Below are 20,815 nucleotides of genomic sequence, written 5' to 3' on the forward strand. Positions count from 1 at the left end.
TTATTCTCTCGCTGTTGGTCTCACCACTGGCTTTATTGCGCGGTAGACGGACAACCCAATTTTTCCATAAAACCTTGCGTTTCAACGCAGCACAGTTCACGTCTATTCTCATCTCTCAAGTCAAACCGTGGTGTGAAACAGAGGATACCTACTGGACTTGGGGTGGATGCCAACAACTGAGAGAAGAATGTTTTTGGTTTAGTCATCGGGCGACAGCAGGAAAGGTGCACGCGTTCAGATGCTCAGCTGGCACGGGCTTTTTTTACCCTGGCGATAGCGGGAGATGCTGCTGGAGTTGCTTTGGCGCCATTGTCTCTCTGGCTTTAATCTTTCCATGTTGGGACAATACATTTGGCGAATGGAGATGTGAAGAGGCTTAAAGTATGGCATGCAAAGATGGTTTCTGCCAAGAAGGAGATGGTAACTGCGATGTACCCCAGTTACATTTCGACTCTCTTCTACTTTTTCTGCTTGATTGCTTGGTGAGTTCCGAGGATACATGATCTGGGGGGAATATTTTTTCCTGTCAGATTGGCGCTGCGCTGGTGTCACTGCCCATGGTTCTGAAGACTCTAGGTGCTGAAATCTGAAAGTGCTGTAATTGTGATAAGATCGACTCCTAATGTTAATTTTGTCATCCATAGCTTGGGTATCGGAGAGGCTACTGTATTTCACGATGACAAATCATTTTGGTTATTTGTGTCGTTTTTCAGTGTAAAGAGAATCTCTGGAACGATAAAAAAGGATGACAGAATATATCCCGAGAATTTCACACGCATTTTAGACAGACTCCTGGACGGGTATGACAACAGACTGCGACCTGGATTTGGGGGTAGGTACATACCTGAAACGGTGACAGTTTTCGGCTGTCCAATTAGTTTGTGTGCTACAGTGGCTCAAAGAGATGAGCAACTATGATTTCCACTATTGTACCAATGCCTCAGAGCCTGGTTCCTCTCTAGGGTTATTCCTAGGTTCCTGCCTTTCTAGTGAGTTTTTCCAAGCCACCAAGCTTCTGCATTGCTTGCTGTTTGGGGTTTTAGCCTGAGTTTCTGTATTGCACTTTGTGACATCTGCTGATGTAAAAAAAAAAGGGCTTTAAATCAATTTTATTGATTGAGTTGTTTAAATAGGCTATGAGGTTGACAGATCAAAATCACACTGTATTTTTCAACCAGAGAGCATGAGCTTTTCCGTAGCCTACTGTTTCAAATGAAACATGTTCTTCCACTGAGCCACGACTACTGCCTCCCACAGATGTGAAACGACATTCCTTGTTTCAAAAGCTAGTCGTTCATGACCCGAATTAACACTTTCTTATAATCAATGCTTTGACTCTTGTGTGCGACTGAAAACGGTAGGCTACCTTCAAATGTTTAAGCGAGTTTAGATATGTAGTCTAATCGCTGTGGGGAAAGCCGCTTATTGCACTATTTAAATAGAAAGAGTGCAGTGTCGTTTTCTTGTGTCAAATTCTCCACGAGCACCAAGTACCAGACACACACATGTTTAAAGACTGTATGTTTGAATGTGAATTAATAACGAAAAAGTAACCTATTTTTCGTTCATTATAGACTTGACGGTGTGTTTGAAAATAGCCTACCTTAGGATACGTCCTTCAACTCCACCCTCAAAAAGATTCTACCTTAGTGCGCGTAAACTTCAAAACTCACAAAGTGTGCATAGGTTAGATACTGATCAGCTTACTCCCAGAAATGTATGATTTAAACCTATTTATCTCAGGTTCACTCCATTATATAAAAGTTTAGAACCTGGTGCGGGTTATTCGGTAAGCATAAGTTGCAGGCTATTGCATATACTGTAGGGTTTTGGCACACATCTCCACAGCACCATCAACCCCAACCTTTGGCCAATGTTAGGCTGTTACTGAGGTTTTATGTTTGACATATTATTCCATGACAGGCCTACATGTGAATAATACAAGTTCTACTTAAATTCAATTGAGGATTGGTTCATAAAGGGTAGCCTAATAAACCAGAACTAGAGTGCCTATAGAAAGTACACAGACCCCTTGGATTTCTTCACATTTTATTGTTACAAAGTGGGACTAAAATGGATTTGTCATTTTTTTGTCATCGATCTTCACAAAATACTCTGTAATATCAAAGTGCAAGAACAATTCTAACATTTTTGAAAGATTAATATAAAATAAAACACGAACATACTTTGATTAGATAAGTATTCACCCCCCTGAGTCAGTACAAGTTAGAAACACCTTTGGCAGTGATTACAGCTGTGAGACTTCTTGGGTAAGTCTCATAAGAGCTTTGCACACCTGAATTGTGCAATACTTGCCCATTATTCTTTTCAAAATGCATCACGTTCTGTCAAGGTGTTGGGGATCATGGCTAGACAGCAAATTTGAAGTCTTGTCATAGATTTTCAAACAGATTCAAGTAAAAACTGGCCACTCAGGAACATTCACTGTCTTCTTGGTAAGCAACTCCAATGTATTTGGCTTTGTGTTGTAGGTTATTGTCCTGCTGACAGGTGAATTCGTTTCCCAGTGTCTGGTGTAAAGCACACTGAATCAGGTCTTCTAGAATTTTGCCTGTGCTTAGCTCCATCCCATTTATTTATTTGCTGATGTTAAACGTACCTATAGCATGATGCAGCCAAAACCATGCTTGAAAATGAGGCAGTGATGTGTTGTGTTGGATTTTTCCCATACATAAGGCATTGCATTTAGGCCAAAAAGTCTATTCCTTTGCTGTTATTTTTATTATTTTTGCATTACTTTAGTGCCTTGTTGCAATTTTTCATTTATTTTTAAAACTTTGACATTATGGAGTATTTTGTGTAAATAAAATGACATCTATTTTAATCCCACTTTGTAATGCAACGAAATGTTAAAAAAGTTCCAAGGCACTGTACGGTCACTTCAAATCATTCAGTTAATCACATTCATTTTATAAAGCCCTTTTTACATCAGCTGTTGTCACAAAAGTGCATTTCAGATACCCAGCCTAAAACCCCAATGAGCAAGCAATGGAGATGCAGAAGCACAGTTGCTTGGGGCTATGATGTGATATGCTTAGGATATTCTAGATATCGTGAAACTGATTTGAATTTCTCTCTCAATAGGTCCGGTGACAGAGGTGAAAACAGACATTTATGTCACAAGTTTCGGGCCTGTCTCTGATGTTGAAATGGTATGTACCGAATCAACAACTTGAAACAGATGAATAGCCTAAAAAAAACAGTTTGAATTCGTGTAGACAATACACTTAACGTTTCAGAGAAGAAAAAAAATACAACCGCAACTGTTTAGATGTTGGTTTCTGCTTCCTCAGGAGTACACCATGGACGTGTTCTTCAGACAGACATGGGTCGACAGGAGGCTGAGGTATGAGGGTCCTATTGAGATCCTCCGACTCAACAACATGATGGTCGCCAATGTGTGGACTCCTGACACCTTCTTCAGGAATGGCAAGAAGTCTGTGGCACACAACATGACTGCCCCCAACAGGTTGTTCCGCATCATGAAGAACGGCACGATTCTTTACACCATGAGGTACTACATATACCAACATGCTTTACACCATGATGCATGCATTACCCAGCATGCCAGTTTTTCACCACGCTAACATCCTGTCCAAACAATCAGCGTTGGGTGTGTGAGCGTTGCAAAATAAATGTACACATGCATCCAAACTGCTCGCGGGCGTCTGCGAAGCCAGGTGCTAAAATATATTATATTTTAGATGCCTGACGCACTGCAAGTCCTGCCTCTCCCATCTACTCATTGGTTTTTAGACACCTACTGAGAGTTTAAGCCACACTCCAGTCCAGTTGATGGCGGAAATGCACCTTAAAGTTGGTTGCCAACCGCTGTATAAAATCCACAGGAGAAGAAGGAGAAGCAGAAGCAGAAGAAGGGGGAGAAGAAGGAGAATGAACAAGGATAAATGAATCAAAGAAAAACGAACTAAAAACTAARTTTCCCCTTTTATCTGTGGATCAATTGTAAGAGTAGAGAACATACGATTTTGTGTGACTCAAAATTCTAAAAAGATCCAGCAAAAAAAAGGAACATATGTGACCCACCGCCTCGGTTCAGTCTTATGTAGAAAAATGTGAAAAATTGTTTTTCACATTGGATAAAAGTAGAGATGCAGAGCTACAAAATGCTATATCATACAGAGGAATAATCAAGTTTATTTTATAAAGCCCTTCGTACATCAGCTAATATCTCGAAGTGCTGTACAGAAACCCAGCCTAAAACCCCAAACAGCAAGCAATGCAGGTGTAGAAGCACGGTGGCTAGGAAAACTCCCTAGAAAGGCCAAAACCTAGGAAGAAACCTAGAGAGGAACCAGGCTATGAGGGTGGCCAGTCCTCTTCTGGCTGTGCCGGGTGGAGATTATAACAGAACATGGCCAGATGTTCAAAATGTTCATAAATGACAAGCATGGTCAAATAATAATCAGGAATAAATGTCAGTTGGCTTTTCATGCCGATAATTAAGAGTTGAAAACAGCAGGTCTGGGACAGGTAGGGGTTCCATAACCGCAGGCAGAACAGTTGAAACTGGGACAGCAGCAAGGCCAGGTGGACTGGGGACAGCAAGGAGTCATCATGCCGGTAGTCCTGACGTATGGTCCTAGGGCTCAGTTCCGAGAGAGAGAAAGAAAGAGGAAGGAGAGAATTAGAGAGAGCCAAGATGTTCAAAATGTTCATAATGAACAATGGTCAAATAATAATCAGGAATAATGTCAGTTGGCTTTTCATAGCCGATCATTAAGAGTTGAAAACAGCAGGTCTGGGACAGGTAGGGGTTCCATAACCGCAGGCAGACAGTTGAAACTGGGACAGCAGCAAGGCCAGGTGGACTGGGGACAGCAAGGAGTCTCATGCCCAGTAGGAGTCATCATGCCTGACGTATGGTCCTAGGGCTCAGGTCCTCCGAGAGAGAGAAAGAAAGAGAGAAGGAGAGAATTAGAGAGAGCATACTTAAATTCACACAGGACACTGGATAAGACAGGAGAAGTACTCCAGATTAACCAACTGGCCCTAGCCCCCCGACACAAACTACTGCAGCATAAATACTGGAGGCTGAGACAGGAGGGGTCAGGAGACACTGTGGCCCCATCCGATGATACCCCCGGACAGGGCCAAACAGGAAGGATATAACCCCACCCACTTTGCCAAAGCCAGCCCCGCACCACTAGAGGGATATCTTCAACCACCAACTTACAATCCTGAGACAAGGCCGAGTATAGCCCCCAAAGATCTCCACCACAGCACAAACCAAGGGGGGGCGCCAACCCAGACAGGAAGATCACGTCAGTAACTCAACCCACTCAAGTGACGCACCCCTCCTAGGGACGGCATGAAAGAGCACCAGTAAGCCAGTGACTCAGCCCCTGTAATAGGGTTAGAGGTAGAGAATCCCAGTGGAGGGGAACCGGCCAGGCAGAGACAGCAAGGGCGGTTCGTTGCTCCAGAGCCTTTCCGGGAACGTAATTCTGCTTTGAAAGTTGATTGTAACCCCACTTTTGAGAAAATGGCCCTCGAATGTTTTGGTACACCCACTGAAGAGCTGCTCTTTGTCTACAACTATTCAACGTTGTTCACAACCTCTTAAGCCTTAGCACCACCCATCTCTTTACAATAAAGAAAAACTCCAGGTAAACATACACTTTATCTAGTCTTTGGCCAATATCCTAATCTGACTTTGAAAGTATCTAGATAAACCTATTGTATACATATTTTATCATTATTAGATGATACTTACCCAGACATTGATAAGTCATGTGAAAGAAATGCTATAACCACCCCACAGCCTCATCTAGCTAAGTGGCTGGGTCACTATTGTCTAGATAAGTACACATGTTCATGAAATAAACCCCCCAGACACACCTGGCTAACTTAATGGGTGATGTAATCATTCTCTTATGAAGTGGAGTCTTTCGTTTAGACATGTAGCTAGCTATGACAATCCGTTTGTACTGTACCTATGGGTTCAGGTTATGGTTAATTGTTTAGCTAGCTAGCTAGCTAAACAATTAATCATAATCCAAACCCATAGCTACAGTACAAACGGATTGTCATTATCTAGCCACTATGCATGAAATGCTGTAGTATGGATCTGCAGGTTGCAAAAGTTAACCAACTAGGTTCAATGTTAGCTACCTAGCTAAAATTAGGCTATAACTAGCAATGCAAATTGATTTCTGAGATGCGAATAATATTATTACACAGATTATAATGGTAGCGTTAGCTAGCGAGCCAGCATGTCCAGCTCATCCATTAACTCAGCCAATCATGGCTAGCGGGAAGGCTCTTGGCTTTTTCCATGGATAAACCAACTAGGCTTGTAATTTAACCATTTTATTCATATTTGCAGATGGCATACAAGTTTATTATTAAGTCACATGAAAGTTCACATGTTCCAGAAGGCATTTCTGCCCAAAAAGCATTTTGATAAAAAAATTGATATAAAAAAAAAACGTTCAAATGCCTCTCCTATGAAATAGTGACGTTCGACATACGTCTACGTTCTTGAAATGGGTCACATGCATTCCAGGTAAAAAAGAACAACCCAGTGTTTATCTCCAAAGACAAATTAGCTAGCAACAACAAGCTGGTGGGGATAGACAAAATCAACATGCGCATGATGGAGCTAGTTTGGTCAGCATGTGCTACTCAGCCGACCTACGGTATCCATCCTAAAGGTAGTTCTCCACTTCATGGATATGACACGTTTGTCTTCTGTTTGGAGGGGTCCCTACTCTCTCCAACTCCCATTCGTTTCAATATGTCTAGATGTATGTGTCCCCATAGGTTGACTATCAGTGCAGAGTGTCCCATGAAGCTTGTGGACTTCCCCATGGATGGACATGCATGCCCTCTCAAGTTTGGAAGCTGTAAGTATGATATGATATACTTGAAGTCTATTCTAATAGAAGTGACTTGAGAAGTGACCTTAAAAAGCGGTTCTTCATTCTTCTCATGAGACGAATAAATTGTTTGACATGCATACTTCGGAACACTGTACGTATTGAAATACACCCCAACGCAAATCCGACTATACCGTTTCTTAGCAGATATTAAACCTGACACTGTTTATGTGTTTACATTCTCTAACAGTTCTTTGTCCTGATTGATTTAGTTTGCAATGTTTAAAAAATGCATATTTTCATACACAGATCACACCAATTTACCAGCCGGCTTCTTTTCCCCTGCTTTTTGGTATATCTGAAAGGGGTAGGGATTTTTAAAAAACATGACAAATTTAAACCAACCTATACACCTTTCACACAATATGTTTTTCTGCCAACTTTAGCATCCCGACAACTTTTTGCAGATTTTTCTTTATATGTTGCTTAACACCTCCATAATGTTAAATGCAAACAGCCCCCATGGTTTAATAACACCCCCAAACCACCAATTCACCAGTTACCCAGTGATATGTTTAAAAGGGGTATACCAGCAAAAGAAGTGATAAATAAGGGTCTGTTTTAAAGGTGGTCCTATAAACACTGCCTTGTATTTGTTACAGATAATATACCACATCTTCTGTCTGAAATGTGTAGATGTACTCAATATATCCCAGTATGTCAAAAAAAAAAAATGTACTAGTTTGTTTTGAGAAAAATACTACCATTACCGTTACTATATGCAGTGTCAAGCTTGTGGTATTCTTCCTGTTTTGTCATATTTTGGAATTTCATACATATTCCTCAAGTTAGAAGTAATTAGCTTTTTTCTGACATTGACGCTAATAATACATGACATTCATTTTGTACCAAAAACAGAACAAAGAAACCCAAATTCAGCACTATTGTTCATAATGAGCGTAACGGTCAGCAAAACAGTGACTTATCTCCAATGGAAGAAGTTTTCAAATGAGGGTTCTGTCTTATCAGAAAACAGTAGAGATTTAAAGATAGCATCTACTGAGGGAAAAGCAAAAGAAAGGAGGAGGATCGGAGGATGGTTTCCCCATGCACTTCCCAACCCTCCCCCAATCTATTATCAGCAATTGTGACATTGTGGAGGCAGAGGACAAAATAGATTCCTCAGTTATCATTCAGTTACATTATTCTTGGTTTCACATAGTACCTCCCCCCACCTTCCCCAAATCCCATCCTCCCATCCTGGCCCAGAGTCAGGGAAGCAGACGCTGCATCCGATGGGGCCTGTAGCTCGGGAAAGGTCAGAATTCCTCTTCCCGCCCCAGGTTAGCTCAGACCTATTCTGGATCTCTCCAGAGCTGGTGTGAGTCGGCGCCCTGGCAGCAGTCCACTCCACAACGCCCCAGCCGGCCCATTTTCCCTGCGCAGTTGGTGTCATGCCGACTTTGAGTCCCCTGTGGGAAACGACAAATGGGAACAACAGACCCCGACATGAACCCAAGCATTTGTTGTTGTTTTTTCTGTCAGCCCTCTTGTATGAACCCTCGTGTCACATTTCAACGTTTTTGCACCATTTTTTGCAACGTTGGATATGCAAAAACTTTTACATGTAAGAGAGAGCTTGTGAGACCTGGCAGTTTGTTTAAAAGCCGACTCATTGAGCACACAGAAGTCTACACTTTGAGCACACAGAAGTCTACACTTTGAGCACACAGTAGACACCCACGCCCTTTATTACCATGCTACTGTACTACTCATTTTCAATCAAATTATGAGGAAAAGGCCTCTAAAAATCCAGAGTGCACTATTTCAGGTCATCTTCAACGTCTGTATGTATTAAGCCAGTGAGGGATGTACAGATAAAGTGGGGAAACCATGCGTAACTAGACTGCACACCATCACATCACACATCATTGTGTCTTTCAAATGCATTGTGATCCACTGACTAGATGAGGGCGATAGAAACATTTCTCATGTTCACAAAGCTTAGAGTTATGAAGAGGATATCACTTGCATACAGTAGTCATACTCTCATAGACTACCATTTTAACATTTCCACTTAATGACGCTCTCTCTCTCACAATAAAGGCCCTATTATCTCTCTCTCTCTGCTCAATAACTCCATTGTACATGTTTTTTCATTTCAGCTACAATTTTGAATTTGCCTTAACCTTAACTTGAGAGTTGAATACATATATTTTCCTTCTCTCCCCTCAGATGCATACCCTAAAACAGAGGTGATTTATACCTGGACCAAAGGACCACAGTATTCAGTGGAGGTTCCCCCAGAATCCTCCAGCCTAGTGCAGTATGATCTCATTGGCCACACTGTCAGCAGTGAGGAGGTCAAGTCAATCACAGGTATGGTAGGCCATTGGTAAGATACAGTAGATATCCCCAACTCTGATGATAGTGATGCCATTCTTTGTTAATAAACATTGTAATTTCTTCTTCACTTCTTAATTCAGTTTGGAATGTTTTCTGTACAGTAGCGTTGTCCAAAATAACTAGTCTAGTTATATATTTTAATTTTATCATGATTCACTTTTACGCTACTGTCTCCAAAGGCACTCTATGGCGTCAGTAAAAATGAATGATTTTGTTTGACGCTGTATCCCTCAGAGAACAGTGAAGACACAATACAAACTAGCAGGAGTCCATCATTTTCTGTGCTTGTGCTCATTGTCTCATGTCAGTCTGTTTTTTTTTATGGAACGAATCAACCGTCACATCTATGGCTATCCTCCAGGTGAATACGTGGTGATGACAGTGCACTTCCACTTGAAGCGGAAAATGGGCTACTTCATGATTCAGACGTATATCCCCTGCATCATGACAGTAATCCTCTCCCAAGTGTCCTTCTGGATAAATAAAGAATCGGTCCCGGCTCGAACAGTCTTCGGTACGTATTGCACACAAATCCCGCCATTCTGTAAAATACTTATTTTGAGAGGCAGAGAAGATGCACATGTGAAGTGTGTGAAGAGTGAAGTGCCTCATCTGTGTGTCTTTGTCTCCATCTTCATTTTGTGACTACGTGCTGCTGAGCAATGGACTTTGCTGTCTTTAGCCTCTTATATAACAATTAAGGGCTACGATTTATTAAATGTGTGTTATACTTCCATTGTTGTTATCCATCAAGTGGCAGTTGCATTTGCCAATACCTGCACATTTGTTTACAAACAGAAATGGCAGGGCCCCACTGTGGGTGGAGTCAAAGATTAAAGGAGTGCACCTTTTTAAGCCAGGAACTATACACTCCAGCACAGTGGTTCCCAAACTGTGGGGCCCCAGGGGTGCACCCCACAGTTTGGGAACCACTGTACTAGAGTGTATAGTACAAGTCTATAGGAGACCAAGCAAACAGAGGATATTTACTTAACATCAGGTAAGGTAGCCTTAAAAGGTACTCTAATTCCATGCAAGGTGCACAAGGTTCCCGGCTTAAAGGTGCACTCCTCAATCTCTGACTCCACCCACATTTTTGTTTGTTAACAAATGGGCTTCCATCTTACTCTTGAAGGTTGTCATAGAATGTACAAGGTGCAATTTTCTAATTGGGCAGTGCATCATCAGTTTTCTCCTTGTCATGTCAGTCATTGCATACCTTAAAGAGTTATTTATAACTTGTCAGAAATGTCGTGTTCAACTAACCCATGTCAGCTAACGTTTTTTTTTGCCAGGTTTTTTAGCCCATAGATTTTTTTGTAATGAATACACATTAGACATGGCAAAATGTACAGAACTGCAAGAACTTCTCAATTCCACAGCACATTTCCATTACTTTCATTAACCTGGGTTTTACAAGTACTCCATGTAAATCAGCCTTTCTTATGTGTTACCCCTGAGCTTGGGAAGTCTCATACTGTATTACATAATTGACCCTTCGCTAAGCCCCACCCCAGAATTTTTGGCAACCAATTGCAGCGTTCAAATATATAGCAATTGATTGGTTTGGGTTAAAATCGGAAGACACATTTCGGTTGAATGCAGGGTTCTGAATACTTTCCGAAGGCACTGTGTGTGTGTGTGTGTGTGTGTGTGTGTGTGTTGAAGTCGGAAGTTTACATACACTTAGGTTGGAGTCATTAAAACTCGTTTTTTAACCACTCCACAAATATCTTGTTAACAAAATATAGTTTTGGCAAGTCGGTTAGGACATCTATTTTGTGCATGACACAAGTCATTTTTCCAACAATTGTTTACAGACAGATTATTTCATTTATAATTCACTGCATCACAATTACAGTGGATCAGAAGCTTACATACACTAAGTTGACTGTGCCTTTAAACAGCTTGGAAAATTCCAGAAAATGATGTCATGGCTTTGGAAGCTTCTGATGGGCTAATTGACATCATTTGAAGCAATTGGAAGTGTAGCTGTGGATGTATTTCAAGGCCTACTTTCAAACTCAGTGCCTCTTTGCTTGACATCATGGGAAAATCAAAAGGAATCAGCCAAGACCTCAGAAAAAAAATTGTAGACCTCCACAAGTCTGGTTCATCCTTGGGAGCAATTTCCAAACGCCTGAAGGAACCACGTTCATCTGTACAAACAATAGTACGCAAGTATAAACACCATGGGACCACGCAGCCGTCATACCGCCCAGGAAGGAGACGTGTTCTGTCTCCTAGAGATGAACGTACTTTGGTACGAATTGTGCTAATCAATCCCAGAACAACAGCAAAGGACCTTGTGAAGATGCTGGAGGAAACAGGTACAAAAGTATCTATATCCACAGTAAAATGAGTCCTATATCGACGCAACCTGAAAGGCCGCTTAGCAAGGAAGAACAAGGAAGAACAAGGAAGAACAGCAAGACAAAGATCGTACATTTTGGAGAAATGTCACTGGTCTGATGAAACAAAAATAGAACTGTTTGGCCATAATGACCATTGTTATGTTTGGAGGAAAAAGGGGGAGGCTAGCAAGCCGAAGAACAACATCCCAACCGTGAAGCATGGGGCTGGCAGCATCATGTTGTGGGGGTGCTTTAAAATATATATATATATATTTATTACAAAAAACATAAGGAAGGGGTAACATTAAAGTATTAGAACATGAAGGACAAACAATACAGCATCAAGACACTATCAAACATGTATCAGTCTTTCCGCAACAGAGCCATCCTTATGTGTGAGGGTGCGTGTGCATGATGGTGATATAAAATATATGTCATAGTTTCCTTTTCCATGATCACAATCTTGTGAAACCCGCACCCTCCAAGATATCCCCACAGTTCCCCAATAGCTGTCCCTCAACCATTCGAGACCCCTCCCACTGCCCCCGCCCCGGAAGAAATAAAAAATACAGTGAATTCCATTCCCCACCCCCAAGAACCCCCCCAATGCACCAACAACCAAGAGAATGAACTAAAGAGAAAAAAGGAAAAGACAGAAGGAAACAGCAAACAACAATGCAATTATTTTTAAACAAAATAATACATTTACAACAAAGGACATGGGGGACAACTGAAATCATAACAGCAATGCCAACTGTATATGTTGGTGTTCATGTCTGGCACTATTACATGTGTGTGTGTGTGTGTGTGTTCTTGTATGTTTTTATTTGAATGAGAGTGTATACAGTATGCATGTGTACAAACACCTACACGGCATCAGCCTCAGGCAAACCGGCATTAGTTGTAAAAACACTGCCACTTAGTGTCATTCAAATGTACTTTTATTTTGTTCTTTTGACTTTTTTTTCTCCTTTATCTTTTGACCATCATTCTCTCTCTCACAGCAACTCCACTCCCACTTGTCTCCAATTCCACATACCAACCCTCAGCTTCCCTCAGCCCATCCCATCTTTCTCTGCTGGCCACCCACTTTGTGTTTCTACGCAACACATATCTTTCAGCTATGCTATGATGTTTAACGTACAATTTCAATCTATCTAATCGAATAGAATCTACAGATTGCGTATTGAAGATAAATATTTTTACTAAGAGTATTAGTATTAGTATATTAGTAATTGACTGACCCGGTCTCTCCAGATCTCCCAGATCTCCTAGCAGTACTATTTATGGGGTCAATTTTAGATCAATGCTATGCATTTTCAGCCATTGCTGAACCTGAGACCAGAAACAGGCTAACTGAGGGCAATACCAAAATAAATGGTCTATTAATTCTGTATCCTCACAACAAAATCTGTAGAGCTTCGATGATTTTATGGCCCAAATATTCAACATTTTGTTGGTGGCAAGAATTCTATATAATAATTTTAGCTGAAAAGCACGAAGTCTTGAATCTTGCATTGTTTTATTATCAACTCATACACCCTGTACCATGGAATCGGTACATCAACAATCTCTTCCCAACTATTTTTCAATCTGTATGGCACAGTTGTCAACATCCTTGTCCTCAAATGAAACTGGTATACTTTCCTATTTATGTTTTTTTTATTCCTCCGCCAGTTTTGATCCTTTATATTGGGCAGACAGACCAGTTCCCTACCTCCTCCTGCTGCCACCCGCCTCTTCCATTTTTGGGGCAATGCTGTAATCAATTGGTTGTACTCTTGGATTGAGCAGACCTTCCCGTACAATTCTGATAACTCCATGATGGACATAACTGTCATGTTCCTGACCTGTTTTCTGTTGTTTTGTATGTGTTTGACGGTCAGGGCGTGAGTTTGGGTGGGTAGTCTTTGTTATGTGTTTCTGTGTTGGTTTAAAGGGTGACCTGATATGGCTCTCTTAGAGGCAGGTGGTTTTCATTTCCTCTGATTGAGAGCCATATTAAGGTAGGTGTTTTCACTTTGATTGTTGTGGTGGTTGTCTCCTGTGTCAGTGTCTGTATGTTACGCCACACGGACTGTTTTCGGTTTTGTTTGTTCATTCGTTTTATGTAGTCAGTTTTCCTGTTATTGCGTTCTTCGTGTTACATGTAAGTTCGTCGCACCAGGTCTGTCTACTTCGTTTGTTGTTTTGTAGTTTGTTTAAGAGTATTTCGTTTCGTCTTTTGTCTTGTTAAATAAATATTATGTCATCATACCTAGCTGCGTATTGGTCCTCCGATCCTTCTCTCCTCTCCTCGTCTGAGAGGAGGAAGATCTAGAAAAACTGTTACAGAACCACCCACCAAACCCGGATCAAGCAGCGGGTTAACGGACAGCGCACGAAGCAGGATTTCTGGTCTTGGAGGAAATCATGGAAGGAAAGGACCATGGGCTAAAGTTGAAGTGAATCGCCGCCCATGGGAACAGCTGGAGGCAGCTCGGAGAGCGGAGGAAACGGAGAGAGGAACCGGCGTTATGAGGGGACGCGTCTAGCACGAAGCCCGAAAAGCCCGTGAGTACTACCCAAAAATTTATTGGGGGGGATAAGAGGTAGTGGGCCGAGGGCAGGTAGGAGACCTGCGCCCACTTCCCAGGCTAACCGTGGAGAGCGGGAGTACGGGCAGACGCCGTGTTACGCAGTAGAGCGCACGTGTCTCCTGTACGTGTGCATAGCCCGGTGCGGGTTATTCCACCTCCCCCACTGGTAGGGCTAGATTGGGCATTGAGCCAGGTGTCATGAGGCCGGCTCAACGCGTCTGGTCTCCAGTGCGTCTCCTCGGGCCGGCTTACATGGCACCAGCCTTACGCATGGTGTCCCCGGTTCGCCTACATAGCCCGGTGCGGGTTATTCCACCTCCCCGCACTGGCGGGCGACGGGGAGCATTCAACCAGGTAAGGTTGGGCAGGCTCAATGCTCAAGGAGCCAGTACGCCTGCACGGTCCGGTATTTCCGGCGCTACTCCCCGCCCAGCCCATACCACCAGTGCCTACACCACGCACCAGGCTTCCAGTGCGTTTTCAGAGCCCTGTTCCTCCTCCACCACTCTTCCTATGGTGCGTGTCTCCAGCCCAGTGCCTCCAGTTCCGGCACCACGCACTAAGCCACTGTGCGTCTCCAGAGCCCTGTACACACTGTTCCTTCTCCCCGTACTCGTCCTGATGTGCGTGCCCTCAGCCCGGTGCCACCAGTGCGGTACCACGCACCAGGCCTATAGTGCGCTTCGAGAGGTCAGTGTGCCCTGTTCCTGCTCCCCGCACTAGGCTTGAAGTGCGTGTCTCCAGTCCGGTGCCTCCAGTTCCGGCACCACGCACCAGGCCTACAGTGCGTCTCAGCCGGCCAGAGTCTTCCGTCTGCCAACGCCGCATGAACTGCCCGTCTGTATTGAGCCTTCAAAGCCGCCCGTCTGCCATGAGCCTGCAAAGCCGCGCCGTCTGCCATGAGCCTACAGAGCCTTCCGCCAGACAGGAGCCGCTAGAGCCTTCCGCCAGACAGGAGCCGCTAGAGCCTTCCGCCAGACAGGAGCAGCCAAACCTTCCGCCAGACAGGATCAGCCAGAGCCATCCGTCTCCCCAGCGCCATCTGAGCATCCGTCTCCCCAGCGCCGTCTGAGCCATCCGTCTCCCCAGCGCCGTCTGAGCCATCCGTCTGCCAGTGCCGTCTGAGCCATCCGTCTGTCCCGAGCCATTAGAGCCGCCCGTCTGTCCCGAGCCGTCAGAGCCGACAGTCAGTCAGGAGCCGCTAGAGCCATTCGTCAGACGTCTGCCGAGCCGCCAACCAGACAGGATCTGCCAGAGCGCTAACCAGACAGGATCTGCCAGAGCCGCTAACCAGACAGGATCTGCCAGACCGCTAACCAGACAGGATCTGCCAGAGCCGCCAACCAGACAGGATCTGCCAGAGCCGCCAACCAGACAGGATCTGCCAGAGCCGTCAGCGAGCCATGAGCGTCCAGATCCGTCAGCCAGCCATGAGCAGCCAGATCCGTCGGCAGCCATGAGCAGCCAGATCCGTCAGCCAGCCATGAGCAGCTAGATCCATCAGCCAGCCATGAGCAGCCAGATCCGTCAGCCAGCCATGAGCTGTCCAGCCAGGATCCGCCAGAGCCGTTCCAGCCAGGATCCGCCAGAGCCGTCCAGCCAGGACCGCCAGAGCCGTCCGCCAGGATCCGCCAGAGCGCCATCCAGAACTGCCCCTCAGTCCAGAGCTGTCTCTCTGTCCGGAGCTGCCCTTCAGTCCGGAGTTGCCCCTCTATCCTGCTACCTCTCTATCCTGCCTACCTCTCTATCCTGACCTACCTCTCTGTCTTGAGCTACCTTATCCCGGTGCTGCCCCTTATATCGACGGTACCTTTAAAGTAAGTGGGTGGAATAGGAGGTGGTCATTCAGAGGGAAGACGGAAGTTGGGTTTGACTATGGTGGGGTGGGGACCTCGCCAGAGCCTGAGCCACCCCGTGGTCAGACACCCACCCAGACCCTCCCCTAGACTTTTGGTGGTGCGCCCGGAGTTCGCACTTGAGGGGGGGTTCTGTCACGTTCCTGACCTGTTTTCTGTTTGTTTGTATGTGTTTGACGGTCAGGGCGTGAGTTTGGGTGGGTAGTCTTTGTTATGTGTTTGTGTGTGGTTTAAGGGTGACCTGAATGGCTCTCAATTAGAGGCAGGTGGTTTTCATTTCCTCTGATTGAGAGCCATATTAAGGTAGGTGTTTTCACTTTGATTGTTGTGGGTGTTGTCTCCTGTGTCAGTATGTTACGCCACACGGGACTGTTTTCGGTTTTGTTTGTTCATTCGTTTTATGTAGTCAGTTTTCCTGTTATTGCGTTCTTCGTGTTACATGTAAGTTCGTCGCACCAGGTCTGTCTACTTCGTTTGTTGTTTTGTAGTTTGTTTAAGAGTATTTCGTTTCGTCTTTTGTCTTGTTAAATAAATATTATGTCATCATACCTAGCTGCGTATTGGTCCTCCGATCCTTCTCTCCTCTCCTCGTCTGAGGAGGAGGAAGATCTAGAAAACCGTTACAATAACTCTACCATTACAATTTACAATATCATTTAAGAACAAAATACCCTTTTCAAACTTCTTTCCATAAATACAGGTATTTTACCAACCAGCACATTTGAGTTCAGTCATAATATTTGTTGTAATATTTGTTCTATATTTTCAGTGGATAAAGCAAATATTTTTGCTCATGTGATTTGAATAACGAATCATCAGGAGTAGGCAGCGCCATAAGTAAGTGAGTAAACTGAGATATGACTAAGGAGTTAATCAGGGCAATTTTTCCATAAATAGACAGGTATTTACCTCTCCATGGTTGCAGGATTCTGTCTATTTTTACAAGTTTTCTCTTGAAATTCATTGTGGAGAGCTTATTTATATATTTGGGATATGAATACAGAGTATGTCTACTTCACCATCAGCACATTTAATAGGTAAGCGGCAGGGTAATGTAAAAGTTGTATTTTTTAAGGATCCAATACGTAATATTGTACACTTATCATAATTAGGTTTTAGTCCAGAGAGTACAGAAAAGTTATATAGATATTTATTGAGACATTGCAGGATATAGCTTGCGGACTTAACATAAAATTTGAGTCATCGGCATATATGGACACCTTTGTTTTTAAGCCTTGGATTTTTAATCCTCTAATGTTGTTATTGGATCTGATTTTAATAGCTAGCATTTCGATGGCCATAACGAATAGATATGTTGACAGCGGACACCCTTGTTTAACTCCTCTTGACAATTCAAAACTCTCTGAGAAGTAGCCGTTATTTACTATTTTACACCTGGGGTTGCTATACATCATTTTCTCCATTTTATTAGAGAATTACTGAAATTGAAAAAATCCAGGCATTTATAAATAAAATCCAGTCTTACTTTATCAAAGCCTTTTCAAAATCCGCTATAAATACCATTCCTAGCTTCTTATATGTTTCATGATGTTCTATTATTTCTAGTAGTTGTCGTATATTATCTCCAATGTATCGTCCATGTAAAAAACCTGTCTGTTCAGGATAAACAATACCTGGTAAAACCCTTTTAATTGTGCTATGCATTTTGCTAGTATTTTTGCATCACAACATTGAAGTGTAAGGGGCCTCCAGGTTTTTAGATAGACTGGGTCTTTATATTTGCCATCTGCGTCTTATATTAATAATAGAGAAATCAGACCTTCCTGCTGAGTACCTGACAGACTACCATTTCTATAGGAGTAGTTAAAACAATCTGACAATGGAGCTTTTAGAATATCAAAAAATACTTGATATACCTCTACCGGTATGCCATCAAGCCCTGGGGTTTTTCCAGACTGAAAGGATTTAATAGCCTCAAAAAGTTCTTCCTCTGTAATTTGGCCTTCGCACTGATCTTTCTGTACATTTGTTAATATTCAATTTTTTATATTATTTGGAAAGAATTCCTTACCGTAATCTTCATTCAGTGGGAGAGGATGAGACGGAAAAGAGAACATCTGCCTAAAATAATTAGCTTCCTCTTTTGAAATATCATTCGGAAAATCATAGTTGGCTCCGTCTTCAGTAACGAGTTTCTGCAAATTATTTTTGTTAGCGTTCCTGTATTGGAGATTCAGAAAGAATTTTGTGCATATCTCTCCATATTCCATCCAGTATGCTTAATTTTTTTTATAGATTACATTAGATCGTTCTTGAATAAGTTCCTCCAGTTCTTTTTGTTTTTCCTCTAACTTATTTTGCATCTCTGTAGTATCATTTATATTGCTATCTACCTGTACTATTAGTTCATGCATTTCCCTTGTTAGTCTTGTCTCTTTAGCCAGAAACTGCTTTTTTATTATTGATGAATATTGAATTGAATGATCTCTGAAGGTACATTTAAAGGTGTCCCAAACAATAAGGGGATTTGCTGAACCTATATTATACTGGAAAAATTCAGTTATCAATTATTTTGTCTTAGTTAAAAATAAGTTGTCCTTATTTTTAAGGAGAAAGAGACAATAAGGTAGTCAAGACGACTAGCTTGATTAAGTCTCCTCCATGTATATCTCACTAGGTCGGGGTTTTTTACTCTCCAAATATCCACTAGTTTGTAGAGTGATTACCTTTACGGTCCATTGAGATACTTAATTAACACTGTGTTATAGTCTCATACCATAATGATTAGATCATTTGTTGCCTGTAAGTTCAATAAATTGGTATAAATGTTTTCGAAGAAGTGTGGATCATCTTGATTTGGACCATATAGATTAATGAGCCAGATCTCTTTTTCGTCCACTTTCATATTCAAAAGAATCCACCTTCCTTGCGAATCATTCCTGATTATTTTCACATTCAGATCGAAATTTTTGTTAATTAATATCATCACACCCTTTGAGTTCCTTTGTCAATGAGAGAAAATTATTTCACCACCCCATTCCCTTTTCCACGCAACTTAATTTAAGGATGTAGAGTGAGTTTCCTGTAAACAGTATATGTTATATTCCTTTTCTTTTAGCCATGTAAAGACTGATCTTCTTTTTTTATAATCTACCAAACCGTTACAATTATAACTAGCTATATTTATTTCACAGTACAAATGTATTCCGTACAATGTTATTATTCCCCAATGCCCCTATTCTGATATCTTCCCCTTGCTTGTTGTAAACATATAGAAACTTGTAGACAAACACATAAAAAAGATAGACAAACAATAAACGCATTAAATTATAAACAGTTCTCAACAATAGAGAGAGAGGAAGAGAAGAGAAAGAGAGAGTGAGAGAAGAGAGCGAGGTCAGGTGTGTGTGTGTATAAGTCCGTATGTGTAAGCAAGCATGTAGTTGAGTATGTGTGTGTTCATATCCACTTCATAATGTTCAGACATTTTAATCAGTTCCCATACCTTCTTTTTTTCTTAATCCTGAAGTCCCTGTAGAATTGATGTTGTGGGGGTGCTTTGCTGCAGGAGGGACTGGTGCACTTCACAAAATTGATGGCATCATGAAGAGGAAAATTATGTGGATATATTGAAGCAACATCTCAAGACATCAGTCAGGAAATTAAAGCTTGGTCGCAAATGGGTCTTCCAAATGGACAATGACCCCAAGCATAATTCCAAAGTTGTGGCAAAATGGCTTAACGACAACAAAGTCAAGGTATTAGAGTGGCTATCACAAAGCCCTGACCTCAATCCCATAGACAATTTGTGGACAGAACAGAAAAAGTGTGTGTGAGCAAGGAGGCCTACAAACCTGACTCAGTTACACCAGCTCTGTCAGGAGGAATGGGCCAAAATTCACCCAACTTATTGTGCAAAGCTTGTGGAAGGCTACCCGAAACGTTTGACCCAAACCAAGTTAAACAATTGAAAGGCAAGCTACCAATACTAATTGAGTGTATGCAAACTTCTGACCCACTGGGAATGTGATGAAAGAAATTAAAGCTGAAATAAATCATTCTCTCTCCTATTATTCTGACATTTCACATTCTTAAAATAAGTGGTGATCCTAACTGACCTAAGACAGGGAATTTTTACTGGGATTAAATGTCAGGAATTGTGAAAAACTGAGTTTAAATGTATTTGGCTAAGGTGTATGTAAACTTCAACTACACATACAGCTCTGGAAAAAATGAAGAGACCACTACAAAATTATCAGTTTCTCTGGTTTTACTATTTATAGGTATGTGTTTGGGTAAAATTAACATTTTTGTTTTATTCTATAAACTAGTGACAACATTTCTCCCAAATTCCAAATGTTACTGGGGTGCTAGACCTGGAGAGGCCTACAAGCCACAGAGTCTTGCACCCAATGTGAAATTTGGTGGAGGATCGGTGATGATCTGAGGGTGCTTCAGCAAGGCTGGAATCACGCAGATTTGTCTTTATAAAGGACGCATGAATCAGCCGCGTACAAGTTTGTCCTGGAAGAAATCTTGCTTCCCTTCTGCTCCAACAATGTTCCCAACTCTGAGGATTGGTTTTTAAACGGACAATGCTCCATGCCACACAGCCAGGTCAATCAAGGTGTGGATTTTATTTATTTATTTTTATTTATTTATTTATTTATTTTTATTTATTTAACCTTTATTTAACCAGGTAGGCAAATTGAGAACACGTTCTCATACAATTGCGACCTGGCCAAGATAAAGCAAAGCAGTTCGACACATACAACAACACATAGTTACACATGGAG

General features: G+C 42.2%; 1 protein-coding gene across 1 annotated transcript in view; it reads left to right on the plus strand.

The window, feature by feature from the left end:
- Nucleotides 1-285: 285 nt before the first annotated feature.
- LOC111967008 (gamma-aminobutyric acid receptor subunit alpha-6-like) overlaps nt 286-20,815 on the plus strand; it is a 48,357-nt gene continuing 27,827 nt past the window's right edge. The window contains exons 1-7 of the mRNA XM_023991916.2: nt 286-482; nt 714-832; nt 3,106-3,173; nt 3,315-3,535; nt 6,808-6,890; nt 9,099-9,242; nt 9,631-9,783. Coding sequence (XP_023847684.2) covers nt 397-482; nt 714-832; nt 3,106-3,173; nt 3,315-3,535; nt 6,808-6,890; nt 9,099-9,242; nt 9,631-9,783 — 874 coding nt within the window. The 5' untranslated portion in view covers nt 286-396. The remainder of the gene's footprint in view (nt 483-713; nt 833-3,105; nt 3,174-3,314; nt 3,536-6,807; nt 6,891-9,098; nt 9,243-9,630; nt 9,784-20,815) is intronic.

The sequence above is a fragment of the Salvelinus sp. IW2-2015 genome, linkage group LG8 (genome assembly GCF_002910315.2).
Source record: "Salvelinus sp. IW2-2015 linkage group LG8, ASM291031v2, whole genome shotgun sequence".
NCBI lineage: Eukaryota > Metazoa > Chordata > Actinopteri > Salmoniformes > Salmonidae > Salvelinus > Salvelinus sp. IW2-2015.